This window comes from Phyllostomus hastatus, unplaced genomic scaffold, assembly GCF_019186645.2.
Source record: "Phyllostomus hastatus isolate PE091 unplaced genomic scaffold, TTU_PhHast_1.1 phas_scaffold_585, whole genome shotgun sequence".
NCBI classification, from domain to species: domain Eukaryota; kingdom Metazoa; phylum Chordata; class Mammalia; order Chiroptera; family Phyllostomidae; genus Phyllostomus; species Phyllostomus hastatus.
This window is the reverse complement of record NW_025334037.1, coordinates 4,617,259-4,641,142: the sequence shown is the minus strand read 5'-3', so window position 1 is coordinate 4,641,142 and position 23,884 is coordinate 4,617,259. Positions and strand designations below refer to the sequence as shown.

Sequence of the window (23,884 nt, the reverse complement as noted above, 5' to 3'; positions counted from 1 at the left end):
TCTGTAGTGATTTCTTCTTCTGAGATCTTAAAGCATTTATTATCAATCATTCATTTATTAGTTGTATACATATTTGAGATATATTTAGTCATTTTATATTTGAAATTTGGGTAACTCTTGAATTGTTTAAATTCTACACGTTCATGTGTTACTGCTACACCTAAATCAAGTTCCTTGAGAGAGCTCCTTTCCTGGCATGTAGCACAGTGTGGTACACAAGGACATCTAACTTAAATAATTGTGTGAATGAATTTTGTCAACTAGACTATTAATTATCATTCTTTACCCATTGTTACTCACTTCTCATGGGCAAATTTACATACGAGGTTTTAAAATGTTAAATTCTGTGACTTGACACAGGTGGTGCCATTAAGCTTTTTCGAGAAATGCTTTTAAAATTTTTTGAAAAGAGTTGTCAAAATCAAAATGAGTTGGTTGAAGTTAGCGTGTAGACTTATTTTATTTGGCAGGGAGACTGGTTTTATTTTACCCCATACCTCAGTTAAGAGTTCCAGAAGTTGATGCTCTTACCCTCTCTTTTTCTCCCACAGTCAAAGAAATCGAAAGAACTTTTGAATAATATTTCAGAGATTTGGGCGGTCACTGCTACTACTGCTACTATTACTTCTACTACTTGCTCTCAAGTCAATTAACCTTTCTGAGCTTTAGTTTTCTCATCCTTAAAACTAAGTTGGATTATGTGATCTTTAAAGATGTTGTGCTACAGAATTTATAAAACCTAGAAGTTGAAGTAAAATGGGTTTATTTCAGAATGATAAAGGAGCATTTGATTCTTGCCCTTCAAAATATTAATAATTTTATGTTAATTGAATTTTAAAACTGTTTGTATCTCATATCTTACTTTTATGGTTATTTTTCTTTTGTAATTCACCAGCACTCCCTCACGTGTTGCTAAAGGAGTTGTTGATCACACCAAAATGAGTCTACATGGTGCTAGTGGGGGACATGAAAGATCAAGAGATAGACGAAGGTCAAGTGACAGATCACGAGATTCATCTCATGAAAGAACAGAATCTCAGCTCACTCCTTGTATTAGAAATGTTACTTCTCCTACACGACAGCACCATGTTGGTATGTAGATCAACTAACCTTCCCAACAATTTTTTAAAGCACGCATTTACGTTTTTACAGTAATATTGACAATGAATTGTGCCTAACAGGTAAAATTAACTTGTCTCTTTTATTCAGTTGCTTCTATTTTAGCTCAGCTTGGTTATTGCTGTGAAAAAAAAAAAAACAAAACTTACTAAATGAAACTTAAAAGTGAATTTTTTAAGAGTCTGGGACACTTATAAAAGAAGTAATTTGAAAAACCTTTATATTTGTGATATGTAGGTTTAACTTTTTTCAAATTGATTTTTATCTTATGAAATAAGTAGCAGTGGTTTATTTTGTAATAGTTTGTAAATTATTGTGATAAGTACTATTAGTAAGTTTACTATAAATATCAATAATAAATTTGGTTGTCAATCATAGTAAATTATTGATAGGAATTCTTGGTTAGTCATCCTGGATAAAAAGAATTGAAAGCCATCAGAGAATTTATTTTGATTTTTGACAATATTTTTAATAATAAAAATAGAAGATGAAAGGGAAGGTGTGAAGTGTTTTGCTTTCTTGGCATCTAGCTCAGATCTTCTGTCCTACCCAGTAAATGGACATTATTACCCCTGGTTATTACATGTGATTGCAAAGCACTAGTCTGAAGCAGAGGTATGTAAGTAATGTGAACCTGTTCATTTTTATTTTCCCCTGGGATGGGGAAATTCATCATTATAAAGCAAAATCGTTTCTACTAAGGTCTAAGTATGTATAGAAGTTGTCAGTATCTTAAGAATTTCCTTAAAGTCAGACTAGTACTGATAGTCCAACAGAAAAGTATAAATGAGTAATTTAGTTTGTTATATGCAGAGTTCAGCATGTGGGAAGATAGTAGAAGTATATAATTATTTTATTACTTTAGCACATCTTGCTTTTGGGATCCTACCAGCATTGTGAAAACAGGCAATAAAATGGAGGTGTCTCTCTGGAGATACTGCAAATCTAATTATATAATCAGTAAAGCTGTACAGAGTGTTCTCAGTTGCCTGAGTCATGGAGGAATTTGGCAAAAGCTGATGAAACTAAGGGAATGGCGGAGGTACATTTTTAGGTCACCTTTAAAATTTAGTGATCTAGCTCTAAAGAAACTTAATCACAATAGTTTTATTTCCCCTATGTAGAATATTGGAACATCTAAAGAAAATATTCTGAGTTTTAATAATATCTTCTACCTATAAAATTATAAATAATAATTGTTATCCTGTAAAATTTGTGGCAGTGCTTTACTAAACAAAAGTGAAATAAAAAGAAAGCAGTATCTCATCAGCTGTAAAAGCCACTTAATATGGTAGACATTAAAAGTCATTTAAAAAAATAAATACTTCTTATCCTAGTGAAATTTGTTTCTTCCTCTAGCACCTTCTTTTTGTGAGATAAATTGCTGGTTTATGCAGTGCCTTTATTAACACAAAGATTCCAAAATTTGTATTTTGTGTTCTCAGTATTAATACTTTTAATGTTTAGGAGAGTTTAAGTTGGTATTCTTACTTATCTTTTACTAACTTTTCATGTTTACTTATTGTGATTCTGTTTCTTGGGTTTCTATATATTAAATAGAGTAATAACAAAATTTACCTGAATTTTTATCTTAGTCTGGGTCAACATTACTACATTATACACCTCTTTTAAAGCCTACAAAGGGTAGTTATTTTAAAAAACATTTTGATATTTTATCCCTGGGAAATAAATTAATATTTATGGTGTTCTGTGAAAATGTTTGAGATAAAAATACAGGAGTACTGTGATTTTAAACAACTGTTCTAAATAAAATTTTAAAAGGTATATATGGAACTTGAAATTTTTAAAAGAAAATTTGCATGACTCTGTTTAACATTTTTATTTCAGAACGAGAAAAAGATCACAGCTCCTCCCGTCCAAGTAGTCCTCGTCCTCAAAAGGCTTCTCCAAATGGTTCCAGTAGCAGTGCTGGGAACAGCAGCAGAAACAGTAGTCAGTCAAGTTCAGACGGTAGCTGTAAGACATCTGGGGAGATGGTGTTTGTGTATGAAAATGCAAAAGAAGGAGCACGGAATGTAAGAACGTCAGAACGAGTGACGCTAATTGTGGATAACACTAGATTTGTTGTGGACCCATCCATTTTTACTGCACAGCCAAATACAATGTTGGGCAGGTTTGTATCATTGCAGTTCCTTGTATTATTAATTTTGAAACCCTTTCACATTATTGTATTTTTCATTTAAGTTTACAGTAATTCTCTGTTGGAATGTAGTATTCCTATTTTATGGATAAAAGAATTGAGCTTTTGAATGTTAAATAATTATGTTAATACAGCTAGAAAGTGGTAGAGCCAGTTTTTGAACTAGGTTTTATTTCTATTGATCTTTGTTGTGCCGGTATGAATAGCAAATAGTTAGTGAAGACAAGATTCTAAAAGACTTTTCTATAGGCTGAAACCACAGATTGCGTCTAACAAGGTGAATTTAACAGTGGTAATGTTTCCTTTATTTGAGGCCCCCAAATTCAGCCATCAAATGCAGCAGGTTATCAGTCTTGTTGAAAGGGAAAAAACCCAACAGTTTGGTTAGCTGAAAAGTCATCATAAGTTGCCAGTGTGATATTGATACTTAAAAAATGGAATGTTATTAACATTAGCAAATAGTAGAATAAAAGAGTAGTCATTAGAAGCAGTCACGTAGTCTGTGCTCATCCAGAGTAGTAGGTTAATGTAAAGTTTTGTAGTTATTGGAACTGTAGTCCGAGAATAGTATGGACAATCTAGACTTGACTGAATACCTTTTAATTTTAAAGTCATTATCTTTTTCTGTTCACTCTAATATAAAATGAAGGGGCATATGTATGAAGTAGAAGTTTACATGAGGTAAAACAATTTTTTGATAGGGCAGTGATACCTTTATTGATGTTCTTTTTAATTAAAATGCTTCACAGTAGAGATAGCCTGCAGGGAAAGCAGCCTCCTAAATGTTTCTTGCCCAAACCCACAGATAGAAGTAGAATTTAGTTTATTCTCCATCTCCTTCAGTCTTGGTAGCTAAGAGGTAGTGGATGGAAATGGAGAGGATGATTAAGACTAAGAAGAGGCAAGGATGAGACTTAGTCTTTAAAGAAAAATCCGGAAGGGCTTCAACTTAAACTAGCTGAAGTTTGATTTACAGCTGTTCTTCACCCAGTTCCAGCCAACCAGGAATAAGTTGAATAGAGTTTTGCCACCTCAGCTGATGACAATAGTAGCAGCTTTCCAGAACTTGGGTGTAATTTGTACTAGTTGTCAACATCACAGCTGCTAAAATTACCAAAGGAGACTTTGGAACAGCTCCTCTATCCTCTCAATGGGAGGGCTAGGCTTCACCCCAGAGATCAGTCCATCAGGCAAGCTTCATTTATGCTCCTTCTCCTGTGTGCTGATAAACCAAGGGTCTTGGAGCTTCTTACTGTATAGCATAACTGATAGGCATGCACTTGAACTGCCAGCTCCAATGCCAGGTACATGAGGGACACAGCAGAAAAACCAAAGAGGAAGTGGTAGGCCTTGCCATGGCAGTAGAGCTGCTGTACAGCAGGGAACATCTCCATGCTGCCATAAATGAGGGGAGCGATGGAAAAGGGCCCCATGCTGATCATGGAGAGCACCAGGTAGCTAATGTTGTTGCGGGGGAAGGAGAGGAGGCCCAAGAGAGAGGAGGCACAATGCCCAGCAAGTATGGTACTCCCACTGATAGGGCATGGCCAACCTGATCATGAGACAAGAGCCTCAGGTGTCCCACACTCATCTTGGCAACCAGCAGCAGCCATATGACCAGATGCACGTAGATCAGCTTCTTGATTTCATCCTTGAGGGTCACGCTCATCTGGTAGTGCATGGCGACACACTCCCAGTGCTGGAAGTTGCGGCCATCCATGCGGGCAGCTCACAGGCCTGTCCGAGGGGTCACTGGCCCTGCCCAAAACCCTGGAGCCCCTCGAGCCAACCCTCTGCTGCCTGCAGACTCTGTTCACACCATCTCAGCTCCAGAACAAAAAATTTTTTTAGGTTACATAGGAGTACTTGGGATGTGTGCATGAGAGAGGGAGTCGGCAAGAGAAAGATTTGTCAGTGTCTCTGAATACAGAATAAATGCTAGCATATGACACTCTACATTTTGACTAGATAAATATTTAACATTGGCTTTGCACCTGAGAAAAATACTTGAACTATAGGCTTTTATGTATTTTTTGGTAGCACAGGAGAGATTATTTGATGGAAGCTATTAGGAGGATGACTTGTTAATACTTTACTTTTTACCTACACTTTAAAGAAATACAGTTAAAAAAGTAAATATTTAATATTTTGCTTCAGCTGTTAGGCTGTGTTTTCTTTAAAAACAAAATTTGAAATTTGAATACCATATGTGTATTGAATCTTTTGTAAAAAGTTCAGATATTTGAAAAAATTGCATGGTATTTGATTTCTGAAATACTGTCTATGTTACATTGATGAAGGCTGCTTTTCATGGTAATTGAACAAAGCATATCTTTGGGGATGAAAATTAATATTCATAGGAACAGAAAAAAACAGTTGGCATTCTTTTGGAAACTGGAATAAAAAAGCTTTGTTCTTTATAGGTTTATGTGTTATAACAAAAGGAGAAACTATTTTTATCCCCCCCCCACTTTTTTGGATTTTAATCACATGTGGGGGAGGGCGATGGACCACCCCCATACCCCCCCGTTTTAGCTATGGCAAACAGAGGACCAGAGTGCCACCTGCTGGTAGCCCTCAGTTGTAGGCTCCAGGTATCTGGGAACCCAGGGGTTTGAGACAGCAGGATTTCAAGGCTGCGAGTGGAAGCTCAGTTACTGCCTTGTCTCCATATGCAGGTTGTTCACTGTAATGATCTCCTGCACTGACTGATCAACATGGTTGTAGGTGAGGTGCAGCTTTAACCACCACAGGACCTTGTTAAGATTGAGGATTCAGAGGAGCTGGGTCCCTGGAAGCCCACCCTGAGCTGGAACTATGTCCCCACTGGGGTCCTGTAGCTGCACCTGGAGACTCTTGGGCACAGCAGCCTGACAGATGAAGGGGGTTCCAGGGAGTCTAACAAAAGACAGGTTCAGCTGCAGTCCTTCATGCTCAAACACTTTGAGATTTGGGTGGGAGCTGGAGCTGGGGGAGGAAAGGGAAGGACCAGCAGGTGCATTATAGTGCCTTCTGGGGAGGGATCCAGAGGGAGAGGCTCCTGGGCATCTCCAGAAGTGCCTTCCAGGTGATCTAGCAGATCCAAGAGCTTTGAGGCCCAGGGCTCTGTTGGGACAGGGGCTATTTCCAAACGCTGGGCTGCTGCTTTGATTTACTTTGCTTCCTCATCAGGCTTTTTCCACAGAAGGCATCTTTTTTAGCATGGCAGCTCTCAACAAAAGGAAAACTATTTAAACTGGGAAATTGTTGAGCAGAGTACTTGGGTCAGCCATATTTACTTTAGTAATGGTGGTATCAGATTTAGAGGTTAAACTTTTTTTAATTTTCCATGTAGTTAAGTACAGTTAAAGGACTATCATTTATTCAGAGATTATATTCTCCTAGTTTTTTCTTGTTAGAATGTCCTGACTTTTATGAAAAGGTAGTGATAGCAGATGGTACATAATGCTCCAACTTACAAAAACAAAACATTGGCAAACTTTTGGCAGGCCCCCAAATTTTTCCTGAAATTTTATAGTCAGTGAAATGTTCAAATCTGGAAATCTTTGGACTAAATGTTTTTGGAGGAGGTTTTACTAACTTTAATCACAATTTAAAATTTTTCTTGGGAGTAATGCATTAAATTCTTCATTTTGAAGGGCATATTTTATAAGTTGCTTCTTTTCTAAATGGTTACTGTTAAAGGCCAATAATATGTCCTGAAAAGACAGTAAGTCCATTTGTATTTTTCTTATGTATTATTGTATAAACTAATATTAAGAGCTTTTTACTCACTTGTTTAAACTTTTCATTCTCCTCTTAACTTCTTCATTCCTCTTTACTCAGCCTTTGATTTTTTGTTTTTCAATTCTAGAATGCAAGAATATAAGAATTTTGAACATGATTTTTTTACGTTTGTAGTTAAAATTGTGAGAAGTAAGATAACTAACCTGCTTATACTATCTTACTTTCTCCTAGTTTAGATTATTGTATGTGCTGCATTATGATACTAACTTTGAAAAGAAGATGACAGTTTTAAGGAAGATACATAAATAATATGGTTTCCCTTTTTTTTTTCTTCTGGTAAGATTAGTGTAACAGTGACCTTTTCCCTTTGATTAATTGTTTTTTTTTTTTTTTTTCCTTCCTGGGGAGAGGGTGCTGGAAGAATGTTCTTTAGCTTCTGAATTTTATCAATTGATATTTTTTGCTTATAGGGAATCTGCATTGGCAAGCAAAAGTAGTTTTACATTTGTAATACAAATAATGCAATAATTAATAAATAATACAAGAATAAACTTTTGTGTACTCACTGTAAACCAACTTTTGCCCACCCCTGTATACTACTGTTCGAAAGGAAATACAGTAAATATTCCTTTCTTAATCATGTTTACCAGAATAAATTTCTAATAAAAATTTTTGAACTAATTTAATTATATAATTTAACACTTAAATTATAGTTTCTTTTTTAGTTTTGTGCATGAAATCAATTTTCTCTTTTGAAGGAAGTATCTTATTGTTATGTCTTTTAATTAATTATTTGCTATCATAGGATGTTTGGATCTGGCAGAGAACATAACTTCACACGTCCCAATGAGAAGGGGGAGTATGAGGTGGCAGAGGGAATTGGCTCCACTGTATTTCGAGCTATTCTGGTAAGTTCTTGGTTCTTATGTGCTTTGACTTAATTATATGACCACTTCTTGGTAAATACTTGAACTGAAATCAGAGTTTGATCTGGATATCTTTGTGGGAGTATGTAGGATGTTGTTGTTTTCAAAATACCATTTAATTCATCTGTTTAGTACAAAAAGTAATATAAATAAATGGATTTTATGACCTTTGGAAAGATAGGATAATGGATGATTCTTCTGTTAGGTCTGCATGGGCAATTCTTTCAAGGGTTTAATGTTAACATACATGGAGTCATGTTACTACTGTCTCTTTAATTCTCTTAAATAAAATAAGTTGATCATTTTTTTGCTGCCTAAGAATGAATGTGGCTACTTGAATTCTGATATTTTTATTGCACATAAGCAGCAATATGGACATTTATGAATGTTTAAAATCAATTTCTAAAATATCTTTGTTAGCATCTTTGTTCTAAACTTTTATTTTTATTTTGAGGTTTTAACCTTCTATTTTTGAGGAATATTTAAATTACTATTAGAGTCCCTACTTGTAATTTCAAATCAGTGATAAAGATGTGATTATAGCGTATGACAGTTTCTGCCACAGTCTAGAAATAGGGCTTCCTCAAACAGTTTTGGGGGGATAGAGGAGGGAGAATCCTGAGATATAAGACAGGAAAAGTATAGGTGACCCTTGAACAACGTGGGTTTGAACTGTTCGGTTCCACTCACACACAGATTTTTTTCATAAATAATGTGGATGCATTTTCTCATGATTTTGTTAACTTCTTTAGCTTACTTTATTATAAGAAATAATACTATGTATTATTACAATAGTATGTATTATTATATACTATGTAATTATTTCTTATAGTAATAAGAAACATATAACATGGAAAATTTGTATTAATTGACTGTTTGCTATTGGTAAGGCTTCCAGTCAGTAGTAGACTATTGTGAATTACATTTGGGGAAATCAAAAGTTATATGCGGATTTTCAACTGCACGGTGCATTGGTGCCCCTCTAAGTCCGGTGTTGTTTGGGGCTCAACTGTAGTTGATCTCGATTGGGTTGTCAGTACCAGAGATGTCTTGTTTACATTGGTGCAGCAGCTTTAGAAATTGTGTTACTGTTGTTCTGAGCCTCAGAACCTTGAGACAGATCTTAACTTTTGGGAAAATGCTTCCTTTAGCAGCCTGTACTTCCATTGGAACTCTAATGGAGTTGATAAGTAAGAAAAGTTTCTGTTACTCAGCTATGGAGTAACTTATTTGTAATTCTGGGGCCAGTCTCTAACAACATATTAAGTAGCTCTTTGAAATAATTACTACTGATTGATTATAGTAATATGGGAAATACCAAAAGATAGTATTTCGAAGAAAAATATCTGTGCATTCTGTTTTACATTATTTTAATACTTGGATATGACTTTGAAATTCTTTACTAAGAACTTTAAATTTTGCTCAGTTCTCTAGGTAATGTTTAAGTAACTTAAAATGTTGTTCAACTTTCTTACCTTTAAAAAAAGCTTCAAAAATTTGTGGTAGTTATTTAGAAAGATAACTCATAGTGGGAAAATACATAAGAATTAACATGATATAGTAGAGAGAAGAGATGTATAAATAATGGGGAGACTTAAGTTCTTATTTTACCTCTGCTACTAAATAATTCTATGACTGGTTGAGTCAGTAAACCAATTAGACCTTAATAATAAGTTTTGGCCACTTCATGCTTCAGATATTTTATGTATTCTTGCTTTCTTTTTTTTTAGGATTACTATAAAACAGGAGTAATCCGCTGTCCTGATGGCATATCTATTCCTGAACTGAGAGAAGCATGTGACTATCTTTGTATCTCTTTTGAATATAGTACTATTAAATGTAGAGATCTCAGTAAGTATGCTGTTTTGTGTATGAATAGTTTGTGCAGTTGGCAATATATTAGAATGAAAAGCCTGAAGTGGTATCATTTTTATCTCCCAGCTTGGGAACCCTGGCTTTGGTGAAGTGTGGTGGTGTTTGGCTTTATTCCTGAGATTTTATCAATGAAAAGCTTATAATTTTTTTGTACCCAACATGTAAGGTAATATTCTGTGTCACTATGGAAGATACAGATAATTCTCAAAAGCGGTATGTGTTATTAAAGATCTTAAATTGAATACCTGGCCCTCATTTATGCAAAAGGCTAAGGGACTTTATTCAAGAATTTCAACCACAGTCTCAGAGCAAGGTCTGGAGCTTGGGAATGCTAACTCTGTGGCTGATATTCTCCTCTCACAGTTTTCTCAGCCCCTCATCGTTTCACCATTATAGTATGCCTAAGAAAAAAGGGTGAATATATACAGAAAAGTCACAGAAGTGTGTGAGCATTATCAAATGTTGACTGGGGTGTTAAGTGATTGGAGAAGTTCAGAAGAAGGAGAAGGTATTGTGGGCTAGAGAGTTCAGGGACGAGTTCAGATGTTACAGGTAGTAAGGAATGAATAGGAATGATTTAGAAATAGTCGAGTAGCGTGGTCATTCTAAGCTGGGATTTTTTGGTAAAGATATAAAAGATGAACTTTGTGTTTTTAAAACTATTTTTGTTTAATTTTTATTTACTGATTTTAGAAAAAGTAGGGGAGGGAGACACACACATCATCAGTTTGTTGTTCCACCTATTTGTGCATTAATTGGTTGCTTTTTTAAAAAAGATTTTACTTATTTATTTTTAGAGAGAGGAGAAGGGAGAGAGAAAGAGGGAAAGAAATATCGATTGGTTGCCTCTCGCACACCCCCCTACTGGGGACTTGGCCCACAACCCAGGCATGTACCCTGACCAGGAATTGAACTGGGGACCTTTTTGTTAGTGGGACTACCCCCACCCCACTGAGCCACACCAGTCAAGGCCATTGGTTGCTTCTTGTATGTGCTCTGGCTAGGGATTGAACCTGCAACCTTGGCTTATCAGGATGATGCTCTAACCAACTGAGCTACCTGGCTAGGGTCACAAAAGAAGTACTTTTGGAAATAACCTAGTTGGACCAGAAGGAGACAGGAATAAATAGGTGGGCCAGATTATTACGGAAGGTCTTTAATCCAAACTGATGTTCTTACATTTTATTTTATATACAGTGGGAAGCTGTTTTAAAAGTTTCCTATCTTGGTGATAGCTTTGTGTTTACCCCAGACGTAATGGTTATCTTTACTTTATCACCTAAACTTAGCACTAGCTTGGCAGAGTAGTGTCATACCCTTTCAAAGATTAGTGTGTCAGAAACTGAACAGGACACTTTATTTAAAATTTTTATACTTTATTTATTTATATTTAGAGAGAGGGGAAGGGAGGGAGAAAGAAAGGGAGAGAAACATTGATGTGGGAGAGATACATCGATCAGTTTCCTCTTACACACTCCCAGTCAGGGACCTGGCCCACAGCCCTGGCATGTGCCCTGACTGCGAATGGAACCAGCAACCTTTCAGTTCGCAGGCCAGTGCTCAGTCCGCTAAGCCACACCAGCCAGGGCTTATTTAAATTTTTAAAGATAACTCCTGTATACTTAAATGTAACTATTCTTCATGCTTAGTTATGCTCTTAACTCTGAAAGTGAGTGGTTTTATTAAGTCTCTCCCTAAGTATCACTTTATTTTTGTCAAGCATCCTTTAAAGTGTCCATAAAAATATCAGCAGGTGGGACAAAACACTGTATGGTCCAACCCTGAGTCCATTTCTCTGTAAATGATACTTAAGCGTTTAAAGTCGACTAGTTGGACAGCTGGGACATACAGCTGTAAACCTGAAACAAAGTTGCTGTCTCTTCACATCTTAAAAAATGTTTTTTAGTTGAAACCCTGCATTATGCTAATTATAGATCCTAGACTTTTAGTGTTTTTTAATTGATGGAATCATTTTAAGTTAACTTCATATAATGTTGAATTTTGGTGACTGTCAGATTTTTTTTAAAGTAGAATTTCTTACACATGATTTGGATTTTAGTTCTGTAATCCTTTGGACATAGTTTACCTTGTCATCACTTAAGCGACTTCATTTATTTGTTACAGAATTAAAGGTAAGAATCATTATATAAAATGCATGTAGTATGGTTTTCCTAGACTTCTGACTTTTAAATAATACTTGTAATTATCTCTAGATTACTTATAATTTATGTTACTAAAAATTTAGAGATTCTCATAGACTTTATTGCAACAAAACTATGTAGAATGTGAAGAGACAAATATAGTCTTATAAAAATATAAAAGGATACTATGGGTGTAGGTTTGAGTCCAAAAATGATTTTTTTCCTGCAAATAAGTGCATTTACTGAATATTAGAATGACACCTTACAATAAAATATCTGTTTGTCTCTTAAAAAGAAATCATGTAAGTATTAAATATTTATTGAATGGAGAGTTCTGTTTCTTGGACAGGTTACTTAAAACCTTGCTTCTTAGTTGCCTCATCTTTATTTTTTTATTATATTTTATTGGTTATCCTATTACAGTCTCAGTTTTTCCTTCTTTGCCCCCCTCCACCCAGCACCCCCTACTACTTCAGGCAACCCCTACACCATTATACATGTTCTTGGGTCATGTGTATAAGTTCTTTGGGTGCTCTCTTTCCTATTATGTACTGTACACCCCCATGGCTAATCTATAACTGCCTATTTGTACTTCTTAATCCCCTCACCTCTTCACCCATTCCTCCAAACCTCCTTCCCGTCTGGCAACAAAATGTTTTCCATATCCATGATTCTGTCTCTGTTCTTCTTGTTTGCTTAATTTGTATTTTTGATATGTATTTATTGTTCATAGATATGTATTTATTGCCATATTAATGTTTATAGTTTTGGTTTTTTAAAAAAATAAGTCCCTTTAATGTTTTATATAATAATGGTTTGGTGATGATGAACTTCTTTAGTTTTTTTTTGTCGGGGAAGCACTTTATCTGCCCTTCAAGGCTAAATGATATCTTTGCTACATCCAGGAGCAACCTTGGATGTAGGTCCCTGCTTTTCATGACTTTGAATGTTTCTTGCCAGTCCCTTCTAGCCTATAAAGTTTCTTTTGAGAGATCAGCTGACAGATTTATGGGAACTCCCCTGTAGATAACTAACTTCTTTTCTATTCCTGTTTGTAAGATTCTCTCTTTATTTTTAACTTTTGGCATTTTAATTGTGATGTGTCTTGGAGTGGGCTGTTTTGCATCCATTTTGTTTGAGACTGTCTGTGCTTTCTGGACTTGCATGTCTATCATCATTTTTTCAGGTAGATTTCCAATTTCTTACTCTTTCTCTTCTCCTTCCAGCACACCTATAATGTGAATGTTGGACTTCTTGAAGTTGTCCCAGAAGCTGCTTACACTATCCTCATTTTTTTGGATTCTTTTTTCTTGTTATTCTGACTGGTTGTTTTTTGCTTCCTTATGTTCTAAATCATTGATTGGATTCTCGGCTTCATCCAGTCTACTGTTGTTTCCCTGTAAATTTTACTTTATTTCAAGTAATGTATCTTTTGTTTCTGACTGGATCTTTTTTATGCTGTTGAGGTCCTTACTAAGTTCCTTGAACATCCTTATAACCAGTGTTTCAAACTCTGTATCTGATAGGTTGCTTATCTCCATTTTGTTTAGTTCTTTTTCTGGAGTTTTGATCTGTTCTTTCATTTAGGCCATGTTTCTTTGTCTTCTCATTTTGGCAGCCTCCCTGTGTTTGTTTCTATGTATTAGGTAGAGTTGCTATGACTCTCTGTCTTGGTATTGTGGCCTAATGTAGTAGGTGTCCTGTAGGGTCTAGGAGCACAGCCTCCCCTGTCACCCAGGCTGGGTACTCAAGGTGTGCCCTTTGTGTGGGCCGAGTGCACCCTCCTCTTGTAGTTGAGCCTTGGTTGCTGTTGGCAGATCAATGGGAGTGATTCCCTAGACCAGTCAGCTGCAAGGACTGTGACCTCTGACCACCAATCTCTGCCCTCTATGGAGGATCAGCTGTGCAGGGATAGGGTGGTGGTGCTCCAGTGTGGTCTGTAGCTCTCCACTGGGTGTACACACTCTGGAGTTTCCTGGGAGGTGCAGGCCTAGGTCAGTCCCCACCTGTGTTCTGCCCAGGACCACCCTGCATGAGCTATAAAGCAATCTGAGATGGTTGTTACTTGTGCTGGTCTTAGATGTTTCCAGGCGAAGTCTGGCTGTGAATCTGGGCTGGCTGCTCATAGTACTGGGCCCAGGGCACCACTTAACAAGAGGTACAGGGGTAGGGACTTACTGAGGTTGGTTTGTTGGAGAGGATTTGGGAAGTTGTGAAACATGAACTAAGACCTGTCATTAATATGGAAAAGTCACTGTTAACAGCTTGGGTGGGCATAAGATGGCTGGGACAGAGCCAGGATCTCTAGGGCAGGTCAAACAGTGTTAGGTTGATGAAATCTCAGATATGGCACCCACCTGCTGGCTCTGTGGCTCTGTGGGGGGAGGGTTCAGGAAAGGGAGAGTGGCCTCTGCCTGACTTTCTGTCTGGGAGAAAGCTGTCCCCCAGCTCTTGCCTTGATCCCAGACACTTCAGTTCCTCCCCATATGCCGCTGGTGCCTTTCAAGCCGCTACTCTGGTTCTGGAGCTCAGAGGGTATGAGTCTGAGTAAGTCTTTATGTGGGTTCTTTAAGGGGAATTGCTTGGGACTCTGGAAGTTTTCTTCCACCAACTCAGTCCCCACTGGTTTTTGTAGCCAGAGGTTATGGGGACTTATTTTCCTGGCATTGGAACTCTGGGCTGTAACCTGGTGTGGGCCTGGGACTCCTTGCTCCTGAGATAACTCCTCCTGAACTTCTACCCACCACATGTGGATTTGGGACCAGCACGTTCTGTGTCTCCTCCCCTCCTGCCAGTCTGGATGGTTGTGGTTTCTTTAATTCCGTAGCTGTCATACTTCCATTCAACTTGATTTCTGATGATTCTGAGTGATTGTTCTATATTTTGGTTGTAATTTTGATATGGTTGTGTGAGGAGTCGAGCTGTGTCATCTTGACTGAAGTCTCAGTTGCCTCATCTTTAATACGGAGATAGTAAAATTTATCTGACTGCGTTGTTGTGAAGATTAAATTACTAGTGCTTGACATATTGTTAAATAAGGGTTTGCTTAAGAAAATAAGGTAGCAAAGCTGTAGCCAAGGTGACTTAGTTGGAGCGTCGTCCCTTGACCAAAAGGTTGCAAGTTTGATTCCCAGTAAGGGCACATGCACAGGTTTCAGGTATGACCCCTGGTTTGGGCACTCATGATCCCTGGTCTGTGTATGGGAGGCAATAATTGATTTTTTCCTCTCACATCGATGTTCCTCTCTATGCCTTCCTCTCCCTCTAAAAGCAGTGAAATACTGTCCTTGGGTGAGGATTAAAAAAGAAAAATGAGGTAGCAAAATTAGGAAATAATGGTGAATTAAAAGAAAAATAATAGAAGGTTGTATTGTACATGCTATTTTATATTTCCATGTAGAAATATATCATGATTAACTATATTATTAGTGTTTTTAAATAACAAGTTGTTTAATGGTTACATAGTAATCATATTTTGCATTTTTATTGAGCATCACTTTATACCAAATATTAGGTGTATAAATTGCAACAAGAAACGATAACGTCCCTGCTCTCATAATGCCTGCAGTATAGCAGGAACACAGAAAAGTAAACTATGGTGTTAGAGGAAGAATGGGCTACTAAAAAGGAGTTTGCAGGAATAGTACCCAAGTCAGGTATGGGGGCTTAAGGAAGCAGTTTGGAGGAAAGGGAAGTGGAAGCGTATTCCAAGCAGAAGGAATTGTAGGGTCATGAGTAAGATTAGTACAGGGAGGGACTGACTTCTCAGTCTTCCGTCATGTGAAGGAAATCCAAGGTGAGTAGCAGCTCCCCCGGCAGACTGTACATTTCTTCAGTGCACATGTTCTCTTGCTAGCCCAGCGCTGTAACCCAGAAGAGGTTTTGAGAACCAGGTGCTGGATTCAGGAATGAAGGCCCAGGGCAACAAGAAATGAAATTACAGTGGGCGTGTTAAGTTTGAAATACTTATTAGACATCCAGGTGGAAATGTTGAGTGGATATTGGGTATGCATGTATGAAGTTCGGGGGAGCAATGTGGGCTAAATATGTGGGAGTCATCAATATGTGGACAGTTTTTTAAAGAAAATTATTTGTTTAAAAGGTTGTTATACACACTTATAACTGCCTTTTTCACATACTAGGACTTTATGGATCAGGTTGAGGATTTGGGACTTTTATTTTAAGGGTAATACAAGCCATGAAAGGTTTAAACTAGGAGACACAATTAGATTTGGCTGCTGTGAGGAAAATGAGTTGTGGTAGTTTCTCCCTTAGCTGAGGGAAACACATTCCAAGACCCCCAGTGGGTGGCTGAAACCGCAGATAGTAGTGAACCTCATATATGTGTATCATTTTCTGGTCATGTCTTCTACCCATGAATTTCATGCCTTTTAACTAGGCACTTGTCTCACACCATTGCTGTAACTTCTGCAGTTTGAGGTGCGAGAGCAAAGGTAGCATGAATTTCTTTTTCCTTCTTCACAGTTTCACAGAAATTTGGTCTTACCAGAGACCTTACCAGCCTCAAGCCTATGATTTTTTTTTTTCTTTCCTTAAGTCAAGAACTGTCACCTTTTCCCTTAAAGAAAACACTTTCATGACCTCTCTTTGGCTTATGTGAATTGCCAGCATCACCACTCTTGTGCTTGGGACCATTATCAAGTAAAATAAGGGTAACCTGGACACAAGCAGTGTACTCTTGTGACAGTCCACCTGATCACCCGGATAGTTACTGGTGACCGACAGGAGGGCAGTGTGCACAGCATGGAGATGCTGGACGAAAGGGTGATTTGTGTCCTGGGTGGGACAGAGCTGGGCAGGGCGAGATTTCACCATGCTGCTCAGAGAGGCATGCAGTTTAAAATGTATGAATTGTTTATTTCTGGAACGTTTTTCTGTTTTTAAAGAGCTTATTTTGAACTAAACTGGTGACATACAGGGGAACAAGATCTCAAATGCTCTTGGTGTTTTCCATTTAATATTTTCGGACCACGGTTGACAGTGGCTAACTGAAACCACAGAGAGCGAAGCCATGGACAGAGGGGCAGAAGCAAATGTGGGGGAGTTTAATTAGAAGGTTTTACAGTAGTTTGTGTGAGGGTTCACAGTGACTTGGACTATGATGGGGCAATGGGAATAGAATGTGTTCTGTTTATTGCTATTTAACAAACCATTCCAAACTTAGTAGCATAAGGTATAGTCATTTTTATTCTCTGGGTCAAGAATTCAGAGTACGACAGCGGTGGCTTGTTTGCTTTACAATGTCAGAGGCCTCATTTTATGAAAAATTGAAGGGCTGAGGTGACTCAAAAGGTGGGGGCTTCTCTACTCACATGTTGCTGCTTAGACTGGGGTGATTCAAAGGCTGGGTTCAGCTAGGACTGTCAAACAGAATACCTACATGTGGCCTCTTCATGTGGTCTGGGCTGCTCCAGTTCTAGAGACTGGGTTCAGAGAGGAAGTGTGTGGGGAGGAAGTATTCCTCAGACCATGACGGGCAGAAATGCAGGTCATGCACCATCATCTCTGCCACACTCCTTTGGTTACAAGTCAGTCTGTATAACCAGCCTAGATAAAGGGGAGGAGAATTAGATTCCACCTCTTGCAAGGAGATGTAGATGTCACATTGAAGAAAAGCGTGTGGTATAAGAGGGTTTGCAGCTTTGGAAAATATCATCTTCCAGAGAAGAGCATGACATAATTCAAGATGCATTTAAAAAGTGAACTTAATAGCTCTTGGGGAACGATTGAATTAACAGATGGAAGAAGAATCAAGGAAGGAATCAAGGATTCATTTATTTATTCCACAGATATTTAAGTGCCTGTGCCCATCAATGCCTGGCACTTTTTCCAAGATGATTCTGAGAACTTGAGTGGATGGTGATGGTGGTTACTTATTTTGAAAACACTGCAGAGAGATGCAGAAATGATTAAATTCGACTTGGGATACATTGAGTGAGTTTGAGGTACCTGTGAGGCGGCTTCTGAGTGGAGACATCCAGAAAGCAGTTGGATATAAATGCATCTAGAATACAGAAGGCAGAATTATTAGAGTAAATTTAGGGATTGTCAGCATAAGGTGAGAGGAGAAAAGATGTAAAGGTGTCATGAGAAACAACACAATACTTAATGAACACCCAGAGGAGAAAGAGTTGCAGAGGCAACTAGAGAAAAACAGCCAAAGAGAGGAAAGAACACCAGGCAGATTGTTATCAGAGCTTCTCCGGGATGAGAGCGTTTTCAGGATGAGGGAGAGAGATTCAGCCGAGAGGTCAGTAAGATTGGGATGGAAAGACGTTCATTGTCTTTAACAGTCTATAAGGCATTTGAAGACTAAAGTGAGAGCTGTTTTCAGGACTAATGAGTGTGGGAACCAGACTGAAATTGGTTCAGAAATTAGCTCAAAGAGAATGTGTTGATACATCTAGGAGTTTTGCTATAAATAGAATTTTAAAAAATGGGAAGTAGCCAGCCTAGAGAGAGACATGGTTAATAATATAGATGATTATTTAATCAATCATTTATTATAATTATGTATTATTAATGGTTATTATATATTAGAGAACCCATTGTAGGGGGAAACACGTCCTTGGGAGACTACTGATTTGAGCTCTGGCGTTATTCTCTAGCCTTCCCAGTGGTTCCTGAGATGGTAGAGCCTTAAGTAGGAGGTAGGACATTACCATTGAAATAAGAATAAAAGAAAAAACACTAGGTCAGTTTAGATGAGTTTGTGTGCTTGTGTATTTGGGGAATTGAAGTTGTTCATTATGTACCTAAGGAGTGTGAAGTATATCTTTCACTATCCTCAAGGTAGGTAATTCCTGTACCTTGTAGTGCTTTGCTTGGCCTTTTGGCTTCCTTATTTCAAACCAGTTGATCCTTCTCATCTAACCTCTTTACACTGAAATATTCATGCTGTTTGTGAACAATTTTCTGAGAAAGAAAACGTGGGAGGTGGAATATGGGAGCTATTTTAGTACATACTTATAATTTGAAAAATATCCTTATAACTACTCTAAGACATAGTTGCATCTCATGATGGAAGACAGAATGATATAGTGGGGGGTGGGGGGAAGCCCTGGCCTGGAGGTGTGTATGGGGTGGATTTAGTTGATTTTGCAAATTAGTTTTATTATCTTAGGCAGATGACTTCATGGTGTATAAGGTGAAGGAGCTGGTTGTTGGATGCTGTTATTGGTTCTTTTTTTTTCTGTAAAATTCTACAGTTCCATAAGAACTCTTTCTAGTAAAAGTTTTGTTTACTGAAGAATAACCACAATATTGTCTATAGGGTCCAAAAAGAGAGGCTGAACTAATGTGCTGTTCTGTGTGGTCTGCTCTTTTTTTACTTATGGGTTACCTCCCCCAGCCCTGCAAAAGTCAGTATATTTTGGTGGGTTTCATTGCAGGTGCCCTAATGCATGAGTTATCAAATGATGGTGCTCGTAGACAGTTTGAGTTTTATCTAGAAGAAATGATCCTGCCTCTCATGGTAGCGAGTGCCCAGAGTGGGGAACGAGAATGCCACATAGTGGTGCTTACCGACGATGACGTGGTGGATTGGGATGAAGAGTATCCACCCCAGATGGGAGAAGAGTATTCACAAAGTAAGTATTGTGGTGTGTTTTCTCTCTCTTGAATCATCACAGGTATTTTTTTTTATAATATTGATTAAAGAAGTTTTATTAAGAAAGTACATTGAACTCTTAACTATACCAGGAATCAGCAAACTGTGGCCTCTGGGCCAACTCCAGCCTACTGCCTGTTTATACAGTTGTATGTATTGTCTGTGGCTGCTTTTGCGCTACAATAGCAGGGTTGAGTAGTTGCAGTGGAGACCGCATGGCTCGCAAAGCCCAGAGTATCTCCTGTCCGGCCCTTTCCAGAAAGTGCACCCATCTTGACATGCACAGAGGTGGTTCGCTGTTTGATGAATATCTGGATCATGGTGGATTGTTTTTCTTTGCATTTGGAAGCATCCTAGATAGCAGATCCTGGAGTAGTAGATCATACAAAATAAGCTGTTTTTTTAATCAAAAACTTTTTTAATATAAAATTAGCTTCAGCTCATTGATTTTGAAGGTGACTTTAGTTTCTAAGATGTTTCTTTTTAAATATCATCTGTATTTGCAGAATACAGGGAGCCTTCAAGAAGTTTTATGGAACTATAGTGAGGTAGTTCTGCCCAAAACAGCATATCTTGGGCAGTGGTGAACAACTTTTTTACTGCACTTCCAAACTTTTTCCAGTTAGAGCCTTTTGATCTTTTTTGTTAGGAAATTTATATTATTTATCTTGATGAACCTAGTAGAGTATTTTTTACCAGTTTCATAGATTGAGAACAGGTAGAGTCAAAAGAATGATGGAGGAACTAGGTAAAGTAGCCCAGCATCTTGTTCTGTACTCCGTCTGCGTTAACTCGGTGAGGATAGGGTTTAAGTAAAAGTACAGGAATATACAAAGTACGAAAACCCTTTAATGATTTTTTCCATTTTACTTGCCCTTTTCTAAAAACAAAACAAACTCCAAGAGGTATTCTTTTTGACTTGTAAAGATTTTCAAAGATTATTTTAACATGAATTATGGTAGCATTTTTTAGAGTTTATATTGAGATGTTTCCATTGCATGATGTACTTAAATGTAATGTGATTCTTTTGTGGAGAGTTGTAGTAATAGATCTTTCTGTTACTATTTCCTCAGTCCTAGGTTCTTTGCTGACAATGGTTTTCTATAATAATATGTGGAGTAAAAAGTTGAACAAAATACAGGAAAAATGAAAGGTTGCTAAAAAATTAAAAGAAATAGATTTCATTATTTTCTGTCAAGAAGGAATGAACAAACTTACTGTTTGTATTTTAGTTTTGACTTAAAGCCAGAATGTTTTGACTTGAAAAGAGTAGAGCCAGCCGCAGAGCACAGAGCTGACAGTGCAGTGACAGAGAGTGCACAGCACCTACCTAGCCTTTCCTTCGTTGCCGAGCTTTCCATTTCAATGTGTTCTGGTTTGTTTTCTTGTTTTTTATCTTAAGCTTTGACACATAGAAGGACTGAAAACATTTTTACTGGACTTGTCTACATGTGTCTCATTTTGTGTCAAGATGTTCCAACCTAAAGAAGATGCGGTTAAGGGGACAGAGATAGCCTGATGTGCCTAAATGTGCCATTAGCCACTCTACGACACCATCCACTCTGAGGTGTCAAAAAAATATCCTGAGATGTCAGTAATCTTAAGGATGTAGTTAGTAATCACAAATTTACCCCACAAGTAGCATCTGTATACGTATTTTCCTTTTATTGGCTCTTAAACCAGCATGTTTGGTTTGTGAGTGTTTTTTTCTTTTTTTGAAAAAACCTTTGCAGTTCACCTTTTAAGGGAGATAACTCCACCTGAAAGAGAGAAGGCGAGGAAGGTCCATCAGTCTAACTCCTTGAAGTTCCCAGCACATTTGGAAGACTCAACATGTTGTCAGTGGAATGTCTGTCCTTTGCAAAGCCAGTTTGCTCTAAACAGACTAACCGAGGCAGAACATGCTCGAATCTGCCATTTTTAACATCAGTATTAAATGGGGCTCTTCGCCTGAATGGAAAACAGTTTGTGGGGAGGGTCTTTGCCTTTTTGGGAAGTTATTAATAGTTGCTCAATCCATGAAATGTAAGATGTATCCATTTTGTACCCTCTGACAAGGCATTTTCCTCCCTTTCCAAACGAGGCCTTGTAGGCATCACAGCAGAGTCCTTTACTTTGCCTGCTTGATAATGACGTGGTCCTGATGTCTTCTTTTGGTTCTTATTTGAAGAACTTGGGGCAGATGCTGTACCAATGTCTGTACATGATATATCTTTCAGAAGGAGTTTCTTCTTATGGATTGGGTTACCTGATTAGTTATTAAAGCTTTTCTTGTTTCAACTTAAGAATTGCTTATGCATTAACTGTACTGAATCGTCCCGTCGTGTTGGCTAGTCACCCTTTGGCACCACTGCATCCACCGTTTGGGATTTAGGGTTGTCGGCCCCTTTGATGATCAAGGTAAATTTTTATTTCCCAGTTCTTTGATTTTAATAAGAAAATATTTTTGTCTTTTTGTTTCCAGTTATTTATAGCACAAAATTATATAGATTTTTCAAGTACATTGAAAACAGAGATGTGGCCAAATCAGTTTTGAAAGAGAGGGGTCTTAAGAAGATTAGATTGGGAATAGAAGGTAAGACGTTTTCACTATTTTCTGTTGATTTTCTTTTGGAAAAAAAACAAGGTTTAAAAATTGGATCTCATTTAGAAGACAGTTTGAATACTTTGAGGAAAAACTCAGATAAATGATTTTTGAATGGTCATGTAGTAGGCCTATAAATAACAAAAATCAGCTTCCTTTATCTGAGAAAATATATGGAAGGCCATTAGAAATTTTTATTCCATAAGATTCCCTAGCAATATAAGAGATGTGTATTTATCTTTTCTGCTGTAGCTTGTTCTAATGCACTTTTGACTAAGCCCATACATTTTTAGAATGCTTTTTACTTTATGACTTAAATGAATTTTTCCAAGTGCCATGTCAGATGCCTTTGATTTTTAAAATGTCCTTAGTTAAGGATTAAGTATCTTCATAACATGGCATAGGATAAAGAATAAAGGTTCTGGAGCCAGATTGCTTGTGTTCAAATCCTATGACTTAGTAGGTATATGACCTTGGCCAAGTTATTTAACTTCTCTGTGCCTCAGTTTCCTCATCTGAGGGTTATTGTGAAGGCAGAATGAGTTGATACATGAGAAACACAGCAAAACCTGGCATGTAGTAATTTCTCAATATGCATTTGTGATGGTGAAAATGGAGATAATGGTGTTGATTGGTGACCCAGCCGAGCTATTGAAGATCACAAAACTTCAGGTCCTTGAACAGTGTCGTTCCGTTGTTTCATCACAACATTGACGGGATGCTGTAGGAACCTAACTTGTTTATGTCAGCTAGCCTGTGGTAAAGTGTTGACTTCATTGTATCATTTGCTTGAAGTCACAGAACTATTGACAATGTTAAGTGAGGACTTACTTATAAGGGGCTGCTGAGACACGCAGGGAAGAATGACTGGAAACAGTCTTTGCAGGAGAAGACTTGGGGCTTTAAAAAGTGAAGTTGCTGACACATTAGTTCGGTGTGTGTGCGTGTCGTCTTGTCTTCTGTCATCCTGCAGACAGTGGGGTTTAGCTGCTTGGTCTCAGAGCTAGAGAGAAAGCACTGGGAGCTACTTTGGAGTGGGAAGACAAGGGTGGCCTCTGTAAGGAGAATACATTTAATTTGGAACCAGGCTGTAAAAAAGCTTCATATACTACGCTACGGAGTATGGATCTTCCTCTTTAAGCATGAGAAAACTATTGGTAGTTTTAAGCAAGGACGCACTCTGATTGCACTTGTGTTAGAGTAGTGATTCTGTGTGGAGAGTATGATGAGATGGGAATTTTAAAGACTCTGTAATAGTCCAGGAGGAATCCAGGAGGAGGGACTAGAGGTGGGGGCCTTTCTGATCTCTAGTGCTGACCTTCAGGTGGCAGTTGATGTGTGAAGCGCAGGAGCCATTCTGTGGAAGGCCGTTGGAAGGTTTGTAACCCTGTTTGCCCATGTGCCCTCCTCACCTTAACCACATACCCACACCCACACATGGCTAAATATGTGTACTAGCTACCAATACCGTCTTTTTATTTTTTCTGATTTTAACTGTAGTCTATGGCCTATGGGCAAAATCCAGCCCATTCCCTGTTCTCTTATAAAATTTTATTGGAATATAAACATGCCCATTTATGTATTGTCTGTGGCTGATTTCACTTTACAGTGGCATAATTGAGATAGAAACCGTAAGGAAGGCAAGCCTCAAATATGTATTTACTCTAGCCTTTTACAGAGAATGTTTGCCACTTCCTGGTCTAAACTAGTAGTTTTTGCTAG

At 37.8% G+C, this 23,884-nt stretch overlaps 1 protein-coding gene and 1 pseudogene across 8 annotated transcripts in view; one reads left to right on the top strand and one right to left on the bottom strand.

The window, feature by feature from the left end:
* The window catches only part of BTBD10 (BTB domain containing 10), a 78,426-nt gene that overhangs the window by 52,610 nt on the left and 1,932 nt on the right, over nucleotides 1-23,884 (top strand). For all 8 annotated transcript variants that reach the window (XM_045825802.1, XM_045825797.1, XM_045825803.1 and 5 more), the window contains 6 exons: nucleotides 896-1,092; nucleotides 2,968-3,253; nucleotides 7,812-7,914; nucleotides 9,663-9,783; nucleotides 19,361-19,558; nucleotides 22,043-22,153. In XM_045825802.1, coding sequence (XP_045681758.1) covers nucleotides 939-1,092; nucleotides 2,968-3,253; nucleotides 7,812-7,914; nucleotides 9,663-9,783; nucleotides 19,361-19,558; nucleotides 22,043-22,153 — 973 coding nt within the window. In that variant the 5' untranslated portion in view covers nucleotides 896-938. The remainder of the gene's footprint in view (nucleotides 1-895; nucleotides 1,093-2,967; nucleotides 3,254-7,811; nucleotides 7,915-9,662; nucleotides 9,784-19,360; nucleotides 19,559-22,042; nucleotides 22,154-23,884) is intronic.
* Nucleotides 4,478-5,000, bottom strand: LOC123809884 (annotated as a pseudogene).